General features: G+C 43.6%; 1 protein-coding gene across 2 annotated transcripts; it reads left to right on the forward strand.

The window, feature by feature from the left end:
* The first annotated feature begins 18 nt into the window (after positions 1-18).
* Positions 19-17,457, forward strand: agfg1b (ArfGAP with FG repeats 1b). Of its 2 annotated transcripts, XM_072668298.1 has the most exons (12): positions 19-374; positions 6,205-6,298; positions 6,679-6,794; positions 7,455-7,599; positions 7,914-8,070; positions 10,994-11,128; positions 11,262-11,397; positions 11,483-11,559; positions 11,785-11,880; positions 12,007-12,147; positions 12,555-12,631; positions 14,922-17,457. In XM_072668298.1, the coding sequence occupies exons 1-12, from the start codon at positions 214-216 to the stop codon at positions 14,979-14,981; spliced, it is 1,395 nt and encodes a 464-aa protein (XP_072524399.1). In that variant the 5' UTR covers positions 19-213; the 3' UTR covers positions 14,982-17,457. The 2 variants fall into 2 exon arrangements, with proteins under 2 accessions (XP_072524399.1, XP_072524400.1); XM_072668299.1 differs by lacking the exon at positions 10,994-11,128.
* Positions 17,458-18,244: the final 787 nt, after the last annotated feature.

Here is an 18,244-nt window from a genome sequence, read left to right on the forward strand (position 1 = left end):
CCACAGTTCACTCCCATCCTCTAGTGGGCAGCACACGCAGCCCCATAAAGGCCTCAGTGGTAGAGCTAGAAGCAGAGCGTGTTTATGGCCGTGCCTGGCGGCTCCAGCCCTTCTGCCCCCGCGTTGTCCCCCTGGTTTTGGGGCTGTAGAAGCCTGACCTGTCCCCCTACCCCGTCCTGATCCCCTCCCTGAAGCCTTTCCTGAGGTTGAGCCATGGCTGCGAAACGACGGCAAGAGGAGCAGCACCTGAAGCTTCTGCGGGAGATGCTGACTCTGCCGCCCAACCGGAGCTGCTTCGACTGCGCCCAGAGAGGACCCACATACGCCAACATGACCGTGGGCTCCTTCGTTTGCACCACCTGCTCGGGCATATTGTGAGTAGACGGGGGTTAAGGGGTAAATGGTGTGTGTTTGGGGGTTCATTTCTTTTATTTTTGCGTGGACGTTCGTGTAAGCACCGGTAGTTTTTCGAATTTTTCCGTTCCACCTTAAATGGGGCGGCAGTTGCATTCTGGCGCCTGAGGCGCCAGAATGCAACTGCCGCCCCATTTAAGGTGGAACGGAAAAATTCGAAAAACAACGAAAGCTTTATTTCCCCTCTTTATATACATATAGAATTTTTAAAACAATTACATAACGCTGTAAAACATTACTTCAGCACGTTATTAGCTTAAAAATACAACATTATTCCTCATAAATCCTCATTTTGATTGTGCCCGACTTCGTTAGCTAGTTAGCTTAGCTTAGCTTAGCTTAACCGTTTCCGAAGCTGTTCTTGAGGAAGGCCTGCATATCATCAAATTCCCCTTCAGCACCATGTTCATCTAATCAATACATACTTTTAATCCTCAAATAAAAAAAAAACTTACTTAAAAAACACACAACTTAATTACTGCAATTATGTTTTTGCATATTAATTTTGCATATTTAAATTTTTCATAACTAAAACAAAAATCAAAAATCATCTCTTCTACTTTTAACTTCCCTTTTCCCCTCTTTTATGACCCAAAAGCTCAGATTATGACTCAAACGTGGTGTTTCCTGAAAAACAGCAGCGTAAGTGGTTTCCACTTCCTGGCAGTGTCACTGTGGCCAGACCGCTCCCAGGGGGTTGCTGTGGTATGTCAGGTGCGCCACCCAGGAACGCCGGAGACGTCGGAGAGATGAGTCAGAGTCTGATTGAGCGACTGCGGAGACGCACGTCGTTTTAGGTTGGCGATGACCTAAGCAGGATCACGATCGGCCCAGTTACAGGGGATCTCGCTTCTGTTGGGTTCTGTTGGCAGGTCGTTTCGCTGACGGTCGGACCGTGGCACGGTCCCGCAGCAGGTACCTTACAGAACGGGTACAGCCAAGCCTGGGTTTTCATACCTTTCAGAAATTCCCATCCGAGCACATGCCACGACTAAAACGGATCGGTTGTGCACGTTGTCCTTCAATACGTGCTGTTCGGCGGCTCACGTATATGCATATCCTTACTTTTTTACGTGTATTTTTCTTTTTTCAGTGTATTTTAGCTTCCTGATATGACTTGCTTGATATTCTGATGATTTAAAGGCGGTATGATCTTGTGATATTAGCCTAAAAGGACATCAGATTATCCTACCTGCTGTATTATTTAGGTAGTTTTACATATATGCCGCACTGTCTAATGAAAAACATGCATTTCTAAAATAGTGACTCGACAGCAAAAATGCCTCGAACTTGCAATAGAAGTTCATGTAAAATATACATTTACATTTACAGCATTTAGCAGATGCTCTTATCCAGAGCGACTTACAAAGTGCTTTGCTATTTACCCAAATAAACCTTAGCTAGTTAGAATAGACTAATGGTTTATTGTAGTTAATTGTAGTTATAGTTTTAGTATCCAGTGAATTTCTGTGTATCTTCATTCAGGATTATTAACAGTGCTTCTACAGAGTTTCTACAGGGTTCAAATTGGGGCTGGGGGGTGTATGTGTAATTTTCCATTGGGCAGCAATGATACACACTGGTCACACAGCTGTGTTCATGTCTTCTGAGAGCCACGTCCGGTTGATTCACACTCTGAGTTCGAGTCTAACTTTTAAAAGCATGATATCAGAGAATCTGTTTATTCGGCCTGGAACCGATGTAACCAGCCAGAGTGAGGAGAACGTCAGTGAGGATGCGAGCCTGTCTCCAGCATCTCTGACCGTAACTGCACGTGTCTGCCAGCTCCTGGTTAATGAATCTTGAGTTTGTTAGTGTTTAATGCTGGTGTATAGAGTTATAATTGAGGCCTCCTAATTTTGTCTAAGAGAAAATAATAAAAAAAAACGGTGTGTAAAGCGCCTCAGTGCTGTGCTTAACTGCATGTGCTTTCTCTCTGTTTTCTTTAAACGGCGTCAGAGCTGTTAATTTTAGCTGATCTGAATCACACATGTTAACGTTTAAGGCTCCAGAGCCTGACAAGGTAACTGGTATTACAGAGGTGGGCTGATGTAGCGTTAGGAGTCTTGCCCAAAACCTCACCCTAACGCTGAGAAACAAAAGTTTTTTGTTTTTTTTTCTTTCCTTTCTAATTAATTTCGGTTTCGCACCAATTTAGCTCTCCAGTTACCCAACCCGTACGTATTCTCTTTCCACCCCATCACGCGCCCCCTCTGACACGTGCGCAGCCAGGCACACCTTTTTTGAACTGCTGCCGATGTGACGTCACCAGGCACTGACGCACCGGCTAGCAGGCGCCAGTGACGGTCAGCGCCGGCCAGCACTGCACTACAGTGATGTGGGAGCAAGAGAGAGAGCGTGCCATCTACCCACCCTAGAGAGTGCAAGGCCAGTTGTGCTCTCTTGGGGTTCCCGGCTGCTGATGGCTAGCAGCATGATCGGGATTCAAACCAGCGACCCTCTTATCACAGTGCCGGCGCAATAGTCCGCTGGACCGCCCAGGGCCCGTAAGAGGTTTTTGAAGGCAACAGTGTATCTGGGAGAAAATCCTCTAGACCATCTAAATGAGCTACAGTTATTAAGAGAGTACAGATTTGACCGTCGTTCAGTTTGAGCTCCAGTTTAAGATCCTGGCCGCTCCACACAGTGTTACCATGCCTTACCTGCAGCGGGACGCTTCTGATGGCACTGAGATTTTTTGCAACTGGGAGTTTCCGGTCTGTGGTGGGAGGCGTTCTCCATGTCCACAAGTCTTCTGTGTGGGCTGGTCTGTTCACTGACTGGCAGGCACTCCTTGCTCTAGGTTCCTGTCCTGGAAAGAGCTGAAAAAGGATGTTTTTTAAATTAATTAAATTTTTATAAATAAAATTATGAAAATATATATATATATATATATATATATGAGATACAGGCACTTCGGCCGCATGAAAACCAGTATGTGAAAGAATTATCGCTATATGAATGTGCAGCTGTTCTTATCGGCCGTTATTTTCCGCTTTGGTTATTTTTAACTGTCATGGAAACAGAAAAGGCTGTAAATCACTCACTGTTTTCTCTTTACTGTTTTCTCTTAGCAAAGTTAAACGCTTGAAGGATTTTATGCAACACATTTAAGTAATTCTACTGGCTAAGGGAAGCTCTTCCCTTAGGGTTTGCACAGGTGTTCTAAGCTTCGAGCTGGCCGTTCCAGAGCCTTCCATTTCTTTTGAGCCGTTCCTTGGTGAATTTACTGAAATCCTATTTATTTATTTATTTCCCTCCTTCAATATCATGCAGTTTCAGCTTTTGGACAGATGGTCTCATTTTCCTCAAGCTAACTCTGATACAATAAAGAATTTATAGTGGATTCTATGTTGGAGGGCTCGCCAGACCCTGCTGCAGCTAAGCAGCCCCACACCAAGACAGCTCCACCTTCATGCTCCATGCCTGCTGCTGCAAGGCGGATTTTTTTTTTTGTTGAAAAAACAATGAAAGCTTAGTTTTTGTCTCCTTTATATAAATAAAGGGGACAAACTAATTTAACGCTGTAAAACATTACTTTGCGACTTTATTAGCTTAAAAAAAAACATTATTCCCAAAAAATCCACATTTTAATTGTGCCCCAACTTTGTTAGCTTAGCTAGAGCTTAACCGTTGGTAGTACTTAAAGAATATTGACCAACTGTGTGTTTTAATTAATTGTTTAATTGGATGGAGTAGAAAATACAATTGAGGAAAAATGTGTACAGTCAGTATAGGAGAGTATGTGATATATTTGATATATATATATATATATATAAGTATCTACAAAATTTGTTTGCATGACAATATTGTAATAAATATCAATTAATAAGAAAAGTCTTAGTATCGTGATTATATTTTTACATATTGCTCAGCCCTAACTGGCAGCTGTTCCTCTTGTAGTAAATGATTTAGCGGACAATGGAACAGCGGCTTTTCTGAGATCTGTTTAAACCCCTTCCTCTCCAGACTCCTCTGCATCTCCACCCTTCTTTCTGAAGGCCTCAGAGAGCTCTCTGGATCTGACCATGGTGATCATCTTCACCCTCACTTCAATCATCAAGATCAGACCAGACTAAACGTCTGAGGTTTAAATCAGACTCCAGACTCCTCCAGCATAATCCTCTCCAACCATGTTCTGATCATCTGCAGCTGATCTTCTGCTCCTGAGTCTGATTCTACTTATTTTATTTCTATGTAATATTTCTATTAATTCCATTTTATAAATGATGATTAAAGATATTTCTTCAGTTGTGAGTTTAATTAGATCACCTCCATCTCTGTGTTGATCACATCTCAGGATATAAATACCGTTCTGATTTTTGCATATCTGTAAGTGTTCAGTAGTTTGAGGATGTTTTGCGGCAGTAGATGATGGGTACTGTCGTGTTCTTGGGTTGAGAAACTGCACCATATCCCTCGTTGTCATCTCTGTCTGCTTTTGAGAAGATCACTGCGCCCAGCTTACAGAGCAGTAAACCTTATCAGCAGGTACACACCCGTGTGTGACGCACCCGTTTGCTGTACTACAGCTGGGTGGGTCTCAGGATTGCGCTGTATAAGCTCAGAGCCTGGGTAAGGGTATCAGATCGGGCTTGGCGTGTGGTCATGTAGAGAGGAATTAGACAGCACTAGCTGGAGAACACCGCTACAATGGATTCCTTTGTATGTTTGTTTGAACGTTGTGCTGGTGTATTTAAGGCAAATGAAGCTAATCATGCTTTCTTTAAAATCTGCTGCTCATTAAACTGAGCTGTCCTGTTCAAACGACTCAAACACTTGGCTACCCTATAGAAAGACACGCAACTAACATTCCAATTGGGTGTGTGTGTGGGTGGGTGTGTGTGTGTGTGTGTGTGTGTGTGTGTGTGTGTGTGTGTGTGTGTGTGTGTGTGGTTTCAGGACAGATCTGTTACGGGATCAGATTCTTTCTTTTATTCTCCTCCATCTCCCATCCTGCAATTTCTGCTGACTGCAGCAACATACATATCCTTACCCACCCTCCTCCACATCCTGCCCTATATGCAACCATCCCCCTCCACATCCTGCCCCGTAGCTACCCGCTCCCATTCTGTACTGTCCCCATTCCCATCTTTATCCCCATCTTGTCTCCAACAATATCCACCCCAATCCACAGCCATTCCCACGGGCTGTACCCACCCCAAACCACAGCTATGCCCTTCCAGTGCCCAGTCATACCTGCTCCTGTTACTAGTCGTGCCCAATCATAGCCATCACAGTCCGCAATTATTCCCAAACTATCCTGCGTCCCCGTCGCCAGACGCACCCGTCCTCCATCTTCACATCATGCTCGGTCATACCATCCATCCTCATACTTGGTGTTGGGTCTGTGCGATCTACAGGAATAATACGGTGGTTGGTGTGGCACAACAGATAACACCACTACCTGCCAGTGAGCAGCTACACCATGTGGGAGACTGGGGTTAGATTCCCGGTCTGGGTGACTGTGTTGTGCTACGGTAATAAGAGTCCTTGGACAAGACTCCTAACACTGCATTGGCCCGTCTTTGTAATATGAGTAACCTTGTAAGTCGCTCTGGAAAAGAGCGTCAGCTAAATGCTGTAAATGTAAACGCAATGCTGTTTGGACGGGTATTGTTTTTTTGGGTACTCTACCTTTTGAAAGCTTTAAGGCTTTAACCTGGTGATATTCACTGTTCTCTCAACAGCTGTTGAGTTTCTCCTGTCTTGCTGTGCTCCTGGTGTCCTGCAGTCTTTAGTTTGAGCTCCTTTCTTATTTTTCTGCCCTTGTGTTTGTTTGTGTTTCAGACGAGGGCTCAACCCACCGCACAGAGTGAAGTCCATCTCTATGACCACTTTCACACAGCAGGAAATCGAGTTCCTACAGAAGCACAGCAATGAGGTACATTGTACACTGTTGGTGTAAAAAGCATCAATCTGAATGTGACTGCATCAGGTTTAGAATATTAAGTTCAATTGTATTATAATTATGTGCATTTTTAATTTATTAATATTTCTGTATTCCCCTAGCATGTGATGCATCCCTCCACTTGTATGTATTCACTGTATTTCAGTGGTATAGTGGGTTTACTGAGACCTGCTACAAATCCATCTGAAGGATATTTTAAAATAAATTGTGGATTATTTTATCAAACTAGATGAAATTGGCTCTCTGAGTGCTCTAAAACTCTCCCTCTTGCTAGGGAGGTTGCCTAGGTGTCACAGGTTGTGGATCTGACACACAGGTTCTAGATTGTTCCTCTCCCTGGTTTCTGTGTACAGGTGTGTAAGCACATCTGGCTCGGGCTGTATGATGACCGGAGCTCTGCTGTGCCGGACTTCCGTGAGCCTCAGAAGGTGAAGGAGTTTCTTCAGGAGAAGTATGAAAAGAAGAGGTGGTGAGTCATTTTCGCTCTTCACAACAGCAGCTTGCTTTAACAGCTGAGGGTAGATGAAAAGGACATAATGAGCCCCCTTTACCGCAGAGTTATAAATAGTTTAATGTTCAAGCTGGACGTTTTATTTGACCTGCGCAAACATGTAAAGGCCACAGTCCATGAAAGGCTTCTGTACCCTATTGCTATATGACACTATGGGTTCTGCAGCATTACACAGCAGTTCTGGAGAGAGGTTCTCCTCCTGCAGCTCCACCACCAAACCTCCATAGTGCAGTAGCAGCAGCAGCGCTCCGGCCCGGAGTGGGAATGACGGAGACGCTGTTCTCCCTGTTTAGTTCAGGCAGTGGAGCATCAGCATGATCCTGAAGCTGCTGATTGAAGATAGTTTCTACATAAACCGATTCCATTCATTTTTGCAAATCGTCTGTAAACACTGCACTGCAAAGATCACGATTTGATTTCAGATTAAAAAGGAGATTAGAGGGTGATAAGGATTAAATTTAATAGGTCTGTAGCTCAGATATGGGCTCTGCGATGGTTTTAATATCCGTAACCACATTACAACCTGCCCCAAGCACCGGCAACTGAAAAGTCTCAACGCAGGAATCTAGATAACTGAGGGCACCCTGACCGCTTTGTAACTCTGTACTTTACACGCAGGTATGTTCCTCCAGAACAGGCGAAGGTTCTGGCCTCGGTTCAGGCCTCCATCTCTGGTTCCTCAGCGAGCAGCACAAGCAGCACCCCGGAGGTCCTGCCCCAGCCAATCAAAACACTGCACCTAAACAAGATTCCATCCAGCCAGGTAACTTTACCTGTACACACACATGCAGTGTACAGAACAGTGAGCCATACGGTGTCTGAAACGACATAAACGAGTCTAGAGACTGTCTTTCACGGCTTGTGATCAAGTCCAGGTGATGTTAATGGCAGTAATGGTGTTGATTACTGGATGAGTTTGATGCGCTGCACAGAGGAGCTTTGTTGGGCCATTGTAATGCAGTGAAGTTCTCCTTATTAAGGAAGAGTCTCTCACGCGTCTGGCTGACATGGAGCTGTAATGAATCTGAGCTTCAGAACATTCACTTCTCGCCTCTTTTCTTATTCTAATGTCCTCAGTCTCCGGCGTCCAGCCGTGCGCAGTCTCAGGCTGCCCTGCAGGAGAAGAAGTTTGACCTTCTGTCTGATCTGGGTGGAGATATCTTTGCGGCTCCGCCGTCTCACTCTGCTGGAACCTCAAACTTTGCCAACTTTGCACATTTCAACAGACCTTCAGGTACCTTAGTGCACCTACGTTAGTGCTGCTGTAGCCACCAGTGTCTTCTGTTATACCTAATGTTAATACTTTATGACCAAATCAACAAGTTTATAAACCTACAGATTTGTGCTGCGTCTGAGTGGGTGATTAAGTGTAAAAGTAACTGTAGTAGCCGTAAAGTAGGCCAGTGGAACAGACTCAACCAAAGTGCTGTAATGCTCAACATACCCCAGTATACAAAGGGTTAAAGTTTCATTCCTCATTTTCCAGCTCCAGCTACTTCCAGAGGTATCCAGGGGTTAAAGTAGGCCAGAGCACACAACTATATATATAATCATCCTCAGGCAGGCTTTTAACTCTTTACGTGACCCATATTGTCACCTGGATTTCTGCTTGCAGATCTTTTTATGCAGATTTTCACACACTAAATAAAATACATGATTTAATAACATAAACATTTAATAGAAAAATTGTTGGGAATAAAAACATATATTATGATGGAAATTAATTAACTGAATAAATAGTGTAATGTGAATAAAGGAAAGTCACATGACTGATTTTAATTACCTTGGGGAAGGTAATTAAAGAGCTCATGTTCTATTTTATATTTCGTCCTGACATCCAGTTAGACCATGTGTTTATGAACCAGTTTGTTACTGTGTATGTAAATGTGTATTCAAATGAGTGCTATTATTAATGCCCTCCTTCTAAATGCAGTCAAAAATGTCTCTCTCTATATATATATATATATATATATATATATATATATATATATATATATATATATATATATATATATATATATATATATATATATATATACACACACACACACACACACAGTCATGCCCGAAAGTATTCATACCCCTGGCAAAGTTTGACTTAAATTTACTTTTATTTAACCAGAAGTTATATTTTTGCCTTGAAACGACACAGGCATCTCCCAGGAGATAACACGATGATGTACAAGAGGCATCATTGTGGGAAAAAGTATTTCTCAGCTTTTATACACATTTGAACAAAAAGTGGCATGTCCAAAATTATTCATACCCTTTGAAAACTGTCACAGTATATGGGAAAATCCAAAGTTCTATACCATTCCAAATAGTCCAAGCTGTTTTAAAGCATCCTAATTACCCTGATTCATTGGGAACAGCTGTTTTAATCAACTCAACAGGAGAAAAACAGCAGCTCTCTGCAGTTGGTTTGTGGACAGTCATGGCTAAGACAAAGGAGCTCACTAAGGACCTGCGGCTGTGCATTGTGGCCGCTCACAAGTCAGGAAAGGGCTATAAAGCCATATCAAAATGTTTTCAAGTTCCAGTGGCTACAGTGCAAAGTATTATTAAAAAATACAAGAAGTTCCGCACTGTGGAAAATCTCAGAAGATGTGGTCGGAAGCCAAAAGTGACACCTGTGCTGGCCAGGAGAATAGTGAGAGAGGTGAAGAAAAATCCAAGGATCACCACCAAGGCCATCCTGGTGAATCTGGACTCTGCTGGTGGCGACATCTCAAGGCAGACAGTTCAACGGACACTGCACACTGCTGGGTTCCACGGACGCAGGCCAAGGAAAACCACTTCTCCAGAAAAGGCACACAAAAGCCCGCTTGACCTTTGCAAATGCTCATCTGGACAAAGAAGAAGACTTCTGATGTTCTGTTTTATGGTCAGATGAAACAAAAATTGAATTGTTTGGCCACAATGATGTGTGCACCATTTGGCGTAAAAAAGGAGAAGCCTTCAACCCTAAGAACACCATCCCCACTGTCAAACATGGTGGTGGGAACCTAATGTTTTGGGTGTTTTTCAGCCAATGGACCAGGGAACTTGATCGCAGTAAATGGCACCATGAAAAAAGAGCAATACATCAAGATTCTCAACAACAACATCAGGCAGTCTGCAGAGAAACTTGGCCTTGGGAACCGGTGGACATTTCAGCACGACAACGACCCAAAACACACAGCCAAAGTGGTGAAGAAATGGTTAGCAGACAAAAACATTAATGTTTTGCAGTGGCCCAGCCAGAGTCCTGACTTGAATCCAATTGAGAATCTGTCGGGGGAGCTAAAGATCAGGGTGATGGCAAGGAGACCCTCGAACCTCAAAGAGTTGGAGCTCATCACTAAAGATGAATGGGCAAAAATACCAGTGGAGACATGCAAAAAGCTGGTCAGCAATTACAGGAAGCGTTTGATTGCTGTAATAGCCAATAAAGGCTTTTCTATTAATTATTGAGAAGGGTATGAATAATTTTGGACATGCCACTTTTTGTTCAAATGTGTATAAAAGCTGAGAAATATTTTTTCCCACAATGATGCCTCTTGTACACCATCGTGTTATCTCCTGGGAGATGCCTGTGTCATTTCCAGGCAAAAATATAACTTCTGGTTAAATAAAAGTAAATTTAAGTCAAACTTTGACAGGGGTATGAATACTTTCGGGCATGACTGTGTGTATATGTGTGTGTGTATGTGTATATGTGTATATATATATATATATATATATATAAATAAATAAACAATAATAATCTCTATCTTTATATAAAATAAGTACATAACTTTCCTTTAGATATTAGTTTTTTTTTTTTATTATTTGGGATCAATAAAGTATCTATCTCTCTATCTAATACTGTTATTGCATGGCCCTGTAAAACCTACAGCTGATTTAATAGACATTTATGTTGGTCAGTGTCTGTCTCCTTGCTCTTATGGGGTAAAATACAGCCTTAAGAACACCACCACCAATAGGCTGATCAGCATTAAAGATCTCCCTGTAAACCTCCCTCCACATTTCTCACAACTGTTATCCAGCATGAAACTTGGACTAATCCTGTTCTTTTAGAAGTTCAGTCTTCTACAGCTGCAGGATTCCTGGCTGTTTTACACCGCAACACTTGTGTTCATCCGTTTGTCTTTTGTTCAACCTGTGGCGTTTCGTAGCTCCGAGCAGTTCAACCACAGACTTTGCCAACTTTGAAGCGTTTGGAAACTCCACTGTGTCCCAACATTTCCCCCCACCATCATCATTGCCATCATCATCCCACTCTCAGCCTTCCCTTCAGCCCCCCCAAACAGGTACATACCCCAGTCTCCAGCCCGGGCCTCGGGCAGTTACAGCTTTGTCGTGTGTTTATACAGCATTTCTCTGCAGGTCAGAGTGTGTGAGATCTGTGCACTCAGAAAAACGGTGTGTAATCTGTTTCTAAAGGAGGAAGTGTGTCTGTGCCCCCACTGCCTACCATGGCACTGCCCACCGCGCAGCCTGGCATGTCTAGTGAGGACCGCTATGCTGCGCTTGCTGAACTGGACAGCGCCCTCAGCTCGTCCCAGAAAGCTACACAGGGGTAAATTATTATTATTATTAATAATGTAGCCAGAATTCTCTTCAAAAAGGTCTCATAAGTGTGTGTTTTCTTTACTTTTCTGAAGTGTGTTTGATGCTGTGCCTGGGACTGCAGCAGCCCCACCTCAGCCAGTACTACCTAGCATGCAACAGGGTTTTACAGGTTTGGCATGTTTTACATTGTTGTCCTAGATTTAATTTTGTTTTTTATTCATTTTAAATTTGCTTTTCTAATAATTCAATTTTATAAAAACATTTAGTTTAATTAGATTACATTTTACATGTCCAGATGTTTAAATGTGTTACCCTTTTTAATGGTGGGATCTTTTTTTAATTATTCCCCCACCCCCAAATCTCTGTCTGTAATCTTTTTTCTGCTGTGTTTCAGCTGCTCCTTCCACAAACCCGTTCTTGGCTTCCGGAATGCCTGCCGAACCGATGTCTACTAACCCGTTCCAGACCAATGGTAGATCCTCGGCTTCAGGTGGAGACCAGCTTTAGTCGCGTGACCACTGACTCCCCTGCGTCTCTGCAGACGGACGGATAAGTGAATGAAGTGTGTTCTCCCTCTCTGGTGTCTGTTGGTTTCTCACGTTTCTTTCTGTCTCAGGGTCCATGAGCATGCCGGCTGGTTTTGGGAACACCCCCAGTTACTGCCTGCCAACCAGCTTCAGCGGGACGTTCCAGCAGCCCTTCCCTGGCCAGGGGCCGTTCCACCCCATCCCGCCCCCGGCCTACTCTCAGCCCAATGGTACGCGCTGACTATCATGTCTATTAATGGCGCCTGGAGGATGCCGGATGGCACTGTGCTACAGAAAACTTGAGGATTGGAACCTTTTAATTCGATACCCAATCTATTCAAAATGCCTGGATTGGCCTCCGATCTCGAGGCACTGGGACGGATCGGGGCGTCCCTATAGAATGCAGCTGCTGCACATGAACCTTACTGACATAATTATGCAGCAGCCACTGCACTAAACGGTCAGTCTCATTTAAGCAAGAGGCTGGTGTCGTTTAAAACTTGGCTGTGGACAACACTACACTGAGTGTATGCCTCCAGTTGCGCTCTTCGTCTTGAAGTATTGTGACGTTTTACCACATCGTTCATTTCTTTTGTCCACATTAGAAGCTTATGTACTCTCTTTCCTTGTCCTGCAGGTGGATTCCCTGCATATGGCCAGGCCAAACCTCCGATGACCTATGGCCAACCTGCCATGTCCAGCAACCCGTTTATGGTGAGTCAGACGCTGACCTTCTGAACCCTGAAGTCAAGTTGTTTTCTGCTCATTCCTCAGTTTGACCCCTGTGCAGTGGAACGAGAGGTCGCTCTGCAGGTCCTGTGGAGCAGCGGTGTGGTGGGCAGCCCAGTACACAGAACTACAGAGTGCAATAAACACACGGGGCTCAGTTTGTGTTGATCAACCCAGCCCAGAGCATTAAATACAATAGGCGTCTCCATTAAGACCAGCTGCCTAATATTAGCAGCTGTCTGAGATGTGTGATCAGTCTGCGCTATATGTCCAAATGTTTGCGGTAGGGATGCACCGATCCGATATTAGGATCGAATATCAGTCCTGATATTAACAATATTAGCTGGATTGGCTATCGAATAATTAGGCTGATCCATGGAATCGATCCTTTCACTTTAATTTGGTGGTGTGAGACTGAACTACATATGCAAATTAATAAATGAGAAATGCCAGTTTACTGCATTTCTATCTGTGTTGATTTGTTATATAAAGTAATGTCTATTCAGCGATGCTGTCGGACTAGTATCGGGTATAGACCCCGATGCAACGTTTATGTATTGGTGTCGTAACATAATTGAAATAGCTGAATCGGTGCATCCCTAGTTTGTGTACGCCACTTCTAATGAATGCTTTCAGCTACTTTAGCTGTCTAGGCCATGTAGAGAAGTACTGCCAATAAAATAGAACCAACTTGATCCTATTGGCACCGTGCTGCCTAATGCCAGGTGTGGGCTAGAGGGGTATAAAGCCCCCCAACATTGAGCTGTGGGGTGCAATGCTCTGCTCCAAAATCTAGTAGAAAGTCGTGTTCTCTGGACAGTAGACCGTTACTCCAACAAAAGCAGGATCAGCTCTTTTTAATACCCCTGATTTCAGAAGAAATGGTAAATGTGCAGGTGTCCCAATACTTTTGTCCGTATTGTGTGTGTGTGTGTGTGTGTGTGTGTGTGTGTGTGTGTGTGTGTGTGTGTGTGTGTGGTGGCTATTGGATTGTTGATCCAGCTGTATGTTAGTGTAGGTCAGCAGTGTGTTCAGTAATCTGACAGCCTTTAGGAATGGGGCTGTTGTGAATTCTGGTCTTGGTGAAACGGATGCTCTGGTACCTTCTCCCAGCAGCAGCTTGGGTGGCAGGGGTCCTCAGGGCTGGTGGTCTTGTGGACGCAGCATTTTTATGATCAAAACAAGTGCAGAGGTTCAAAGTAATGTGGTGTGACCATGTAGTCCTTCTGGTCATGACTGTGTGATGAATGAAACGAGCACTAATGATTATTGACTTCATTCTGACCATGTCTCCGTTAACAGGGTTGTTTGTGTTGGTTCTGTGTTCTTGTATTGCTTCTGGTTTTGCCATCACCTGTATAATAGAGATGGAATCTCTACTGGAATTTTCTTTTAAGCCTGTGCATCTGAGCTTTGGAGACAATTAAAGGATTTTATTGTGGTGTCAGATTTCTCTCTATTCTTGGTGACAATAGCATGTTCGTGTTGACAAAAGCTGGTACAGTCATTATCGCCCACTGCAACCCAGAAACATGCTGCATCCTCCTATTAGGGAGCAGTTATGGCAGTTAGTGCTCGGACGCTCTGTATGGCTCAAATAAAGTTCATTCATCACAGTCAGTGATTTGGGAGTGAAACCCAGATATAGACACATTTGACCAAATAGAAGAAGGAAGAAGAAAAACAAATAATAGAAACAATTTTACTTATTGTTTTTTAAGCAAATTGATGTCCTTTCCGTTTTAGCAACATCAAGAGATGTTAGTAATATAACTAATCAGATTTTAAAAACTCAGTTACGCTAAATACATTTAATACTCCTTCAAATGTGTAGCTAGAATCAGACTCAGGAGCAGAACATCAGGTACAGATGCAGATTATTCTGGAGGAGTCTGATTTTAAACCTCACACGTTTCTCTGGTCTAATCTTGATGGTTGAAGTGAGGGGTGAAGATGATCACCATCATGGCCAGATCTAGAGAGCTCTCTGAGGCCTTCAGAAAGAAGGGTGCCGATGCAGAGGAGTTTGGGAAGGGGTTTAAACAGATCTCAGAACAGTTAGAGATCAGACACTGTTCCACTGTCCACCAAATCATGTACAAGAAGAACAGCTGACCAACATGACCAGATCAGACTGTCCTAGCAGGATCAGCCCAAGAGCAGAACCTCAAGCTGAGAAAGAAGACTCCAACAGTCTTAATGTCATTACAGGATCTACAGTGGAAATGTAGTGTAGAGCGATTGCTTTAATACTGTTTTCTCTCTCTTTCTCCAGAGTGGAGCCCCAGCTGGACCATATCCTACGGGAGGATCCTCCACCAACCCGTTCCTCTAAACCCAACACACACCACTGCTTAGAAGCTCCATGGCGTCTACACACTGAAATGATTCTGATTTTGTATTCACAGCACTGAGCATATGACCGTTTTAGAGTAAGCGTCGTGGATGCAGAAGTTTTCCCTCACCTCACCCTCGTCTGTGTGTTCAGGAAAAAAAATGCAAAAATTCTGGAGTCTGAGCAGAACTCCGAGATTCATGCTCTTCAACAGTTTGGGGACACCTTGCATCCTCTCTTTAGTACAAAAATCTCCCTGCAGCAGTAGTGGTGGTGATGAAGCAGCAGTGTGCTGATGCTTTCAGTGTATTCATTCTCAAATTGTCAGTTTAGGTTTTGCTTCGGTAATTGTTTTAAAAGCACATATTTAAACACTTTTGGGCCCAAAGGTGGTTTAACAGACAGTTCCTCCACTTTTGCAGAATTCTCTGCGTAACTCAGTGAGTGAAACTGAGCTTCACTGATTTCTCTACAGTGGAGGTGCACCATGACTACAACACACATACAGGCCATAATTTGCCCTGCAGCATGTATCCCTCCATTATTTTAATGATCTGATTTTAAAAGCAGGTTCTAGAGCCGAACTCTTCTCAGAACTCTGGTAGAACAGTGTCTCAGGCATCAGGCAGCGTCTTCATCACCATTAGGTGAAGAACTTTCTGTGAGGAGCTTTTATTAGAGCTTCAGACGTCTGCTTCCCTTCACCTCCACTGTAGAACCACAGCTCTGACTGGAGGAGCTTATCTAGAACCTCCACTGTACAACTCCAGCTCTGACTGGGGAAAGTTATCCAGAACCGAGCGTTTCATACAAAACCCGCCAAACTCGGGCTCTGTTTACGTTTCATCTTTTTAGTTTTACAGTAGTAATTACTTTAAGAACCAAACCATTGGTGCTGTTGAATGTTCATTCCAGATACATGAATTTAGTGTGCATAATTATGTTGAAGCTGTTGGACATGAATAAATTCGGGAGGGGGGGGGCAGCAATGTGTCCCCAAACTTTTGGCAGGCAGTGTTTGGCTTTGATTCAGTAAGTAATGTTTTACGCCTAGAAGTTAAGCTCCTTGTGCATATCAATATTTGTAATCCTTTTAAATGCGTTATTTACGGTAAGAGCGTGAAGCGGAGTTGGAGACACTGTGAAGAAGCTGACTGAAATGACTGGTTTCTCTCCCGCACTGCTCGACAGGACCGCCAGCGTGCCGCTGTAGAACGACTGAAACCAAAACAGCGGAGTTGTAAAGCGCTGAGCTCCATATGGAGGAGAAGAAGACTGAGATGAAAGGATAAGTGACTGGCAGGTGTGTAGTCGGGCCCGACCGCTGGGAAATTGTCAACCGATAATACTGATAATTAAATCTGGTTAGAACCTCAGAGACTCATATAGTTGTAGGTGAACAGAACCGTACTCCCTCATATACCGTAATATTGTCATATGGGCACTTTTTATTTATATCTCTTATACTTAAGTCCAGTATTTGTTAGCAGTTGTAGCCTAGCATCACCAGCTGTAGGCTAAAGAACACGCGTCCAATACCAAACATGTTTTGACCGATCAGTTGAATCTGGGGTCAGAAATCAATCACAATACTATCCTTTTTTTTTCTTTCTTTTTTTCTTAAACTTGAACGTAAACTGAAATAAACACAGTTTTAGGATGTACTGTTCTCATACATGCTGAATGACCTCCATTAACAGCCCTCTTTGAATTTGACAGATTTGTGATTTCGCGGAGTCCATCATATTAGCAAATCTGCCTATTTAGTTTGCAGCATTTTGGCCCCGCCCATTTATTCTGAAGTTATATGGGGTGTTTCAGTCCAGACTGCTTTTTGGTACACAAGCCAACACTGTCGTACGTCAACCTGAAGGAAAAGTAAACGGGCCGTTTAAAATGCATTCTTCTGTGCTTTTATAAGAACACAAGCTCTTAGGTTTATTACATTGTAATTATAGAAACAGCTCCGCCCGTCAGTCCACGCCCACCTAAAGAAGATCTGAATGTGTTTTGAGAGAGACGCATTTTTGGGGGTGTGTTTACAAAGACGAGATTGGTGACAGTCCCGGGTCCAGTGTTTGTTAGCGACGTTAGCCTAGTATTTTCCGTTGTAAATTAAAGAAGCACACAGCAGATACCAAACACGTCTGGGCCCATCGGCTGAACCTGGGCTCGGTCATCAGTCGTGATCTTCAGAGTTTCCCCTGAATTGCCCCTTTTAATACGGGATGCTCGTGGGTTAGTGGATGTGGGGGTCGGGCCCTGGTGTGGGGGTAAAGCAGGGGTGTACAGCACAGCAGGAGAAAGTGTGTGATGGATAAGGCTTTTATATGATCTGCTGTGGAAGCTTTTAGTTGCAGAAGCAGACTTCACCTGTCTCGTCCTCCATCAGATTTACCATTACGAGTGTATAAGTTAATGTGTACATATATAAATACATGTATAAAAATATTAAAGCTTTTTAACTACTGTATAATGTGCTCTGGTGCGTTATGTTGGTGGTTGCTGTAGGTTTTGGTTCAGTAATAGACACACAGTCACACAAAAACACTCCATTTAGAGAATCCTGATGTTCTATGAGAGGAACTAATGCAGATTTAATGGATCCTGCTCCGCCCAGTGAAAACCTTCTACCTGGTTTTGGAGGAGCATTGCTCTGAGGATTTAATTGCATTCAGCAACAAGAGCTTTGGTGAGGTCAGGATGTTGGATGGATGATCACAACCCCACCTCATCATCCCCAACTTATCCTAAAAGTACTGGATGGAGCTCCACCTGGGGGGCTTTATACCCCTCTAGCCCACGCCTGGCATTAGGCAGCGTGGAGCCAATAGGGTCATGATGTTGATCTGCTCCAGAGAGTCCTATTCTATTGGCAGTACTTCTTCTCTACAGGGACTAGACAAGCTGTGTGTGCATTTGCACATCTGTGTCAGCAATGGGTGCAGCTTAAAGGAGCAGAATGCATTTATTTATTAGAGGGGGGTGTCCACAAATATTTGGACATATTGTATTTAATCATCCTGGTCTGTTGGATTGAGCATCATGGTGAACATCTTCAGAAGGTCTTCTGAGCATTAATGCACAACTTAAAGTCCATTATTTAGCATCAGTGGCTTTCAGTACCCCTCATTCCTCCACACTGTTCGAGCTCAGGTGCTGCTGGTTCCTGATCTTACTGTGGGTTCTCCATCAGCCAGTGTTCTAGCTGTCAGCCTCAGCAGAGATCTGTTAGTACCTGACTACAGCAGAACCCTAACAGG

Source organism: Salminus brasiliensis, chromosome 23 (genome assembly GCF_030463535.1).
Source record: "Salminus brasiliensis chromosome 23, fSalBra1.hap2, whole genome shotgun sequence".
Lineage (NCBI taxonomy): Eukaryota > Metazoa > Chordata > Actinopteri > Characiformes > Bryconidae > Salminus > Salminus brasiliensis.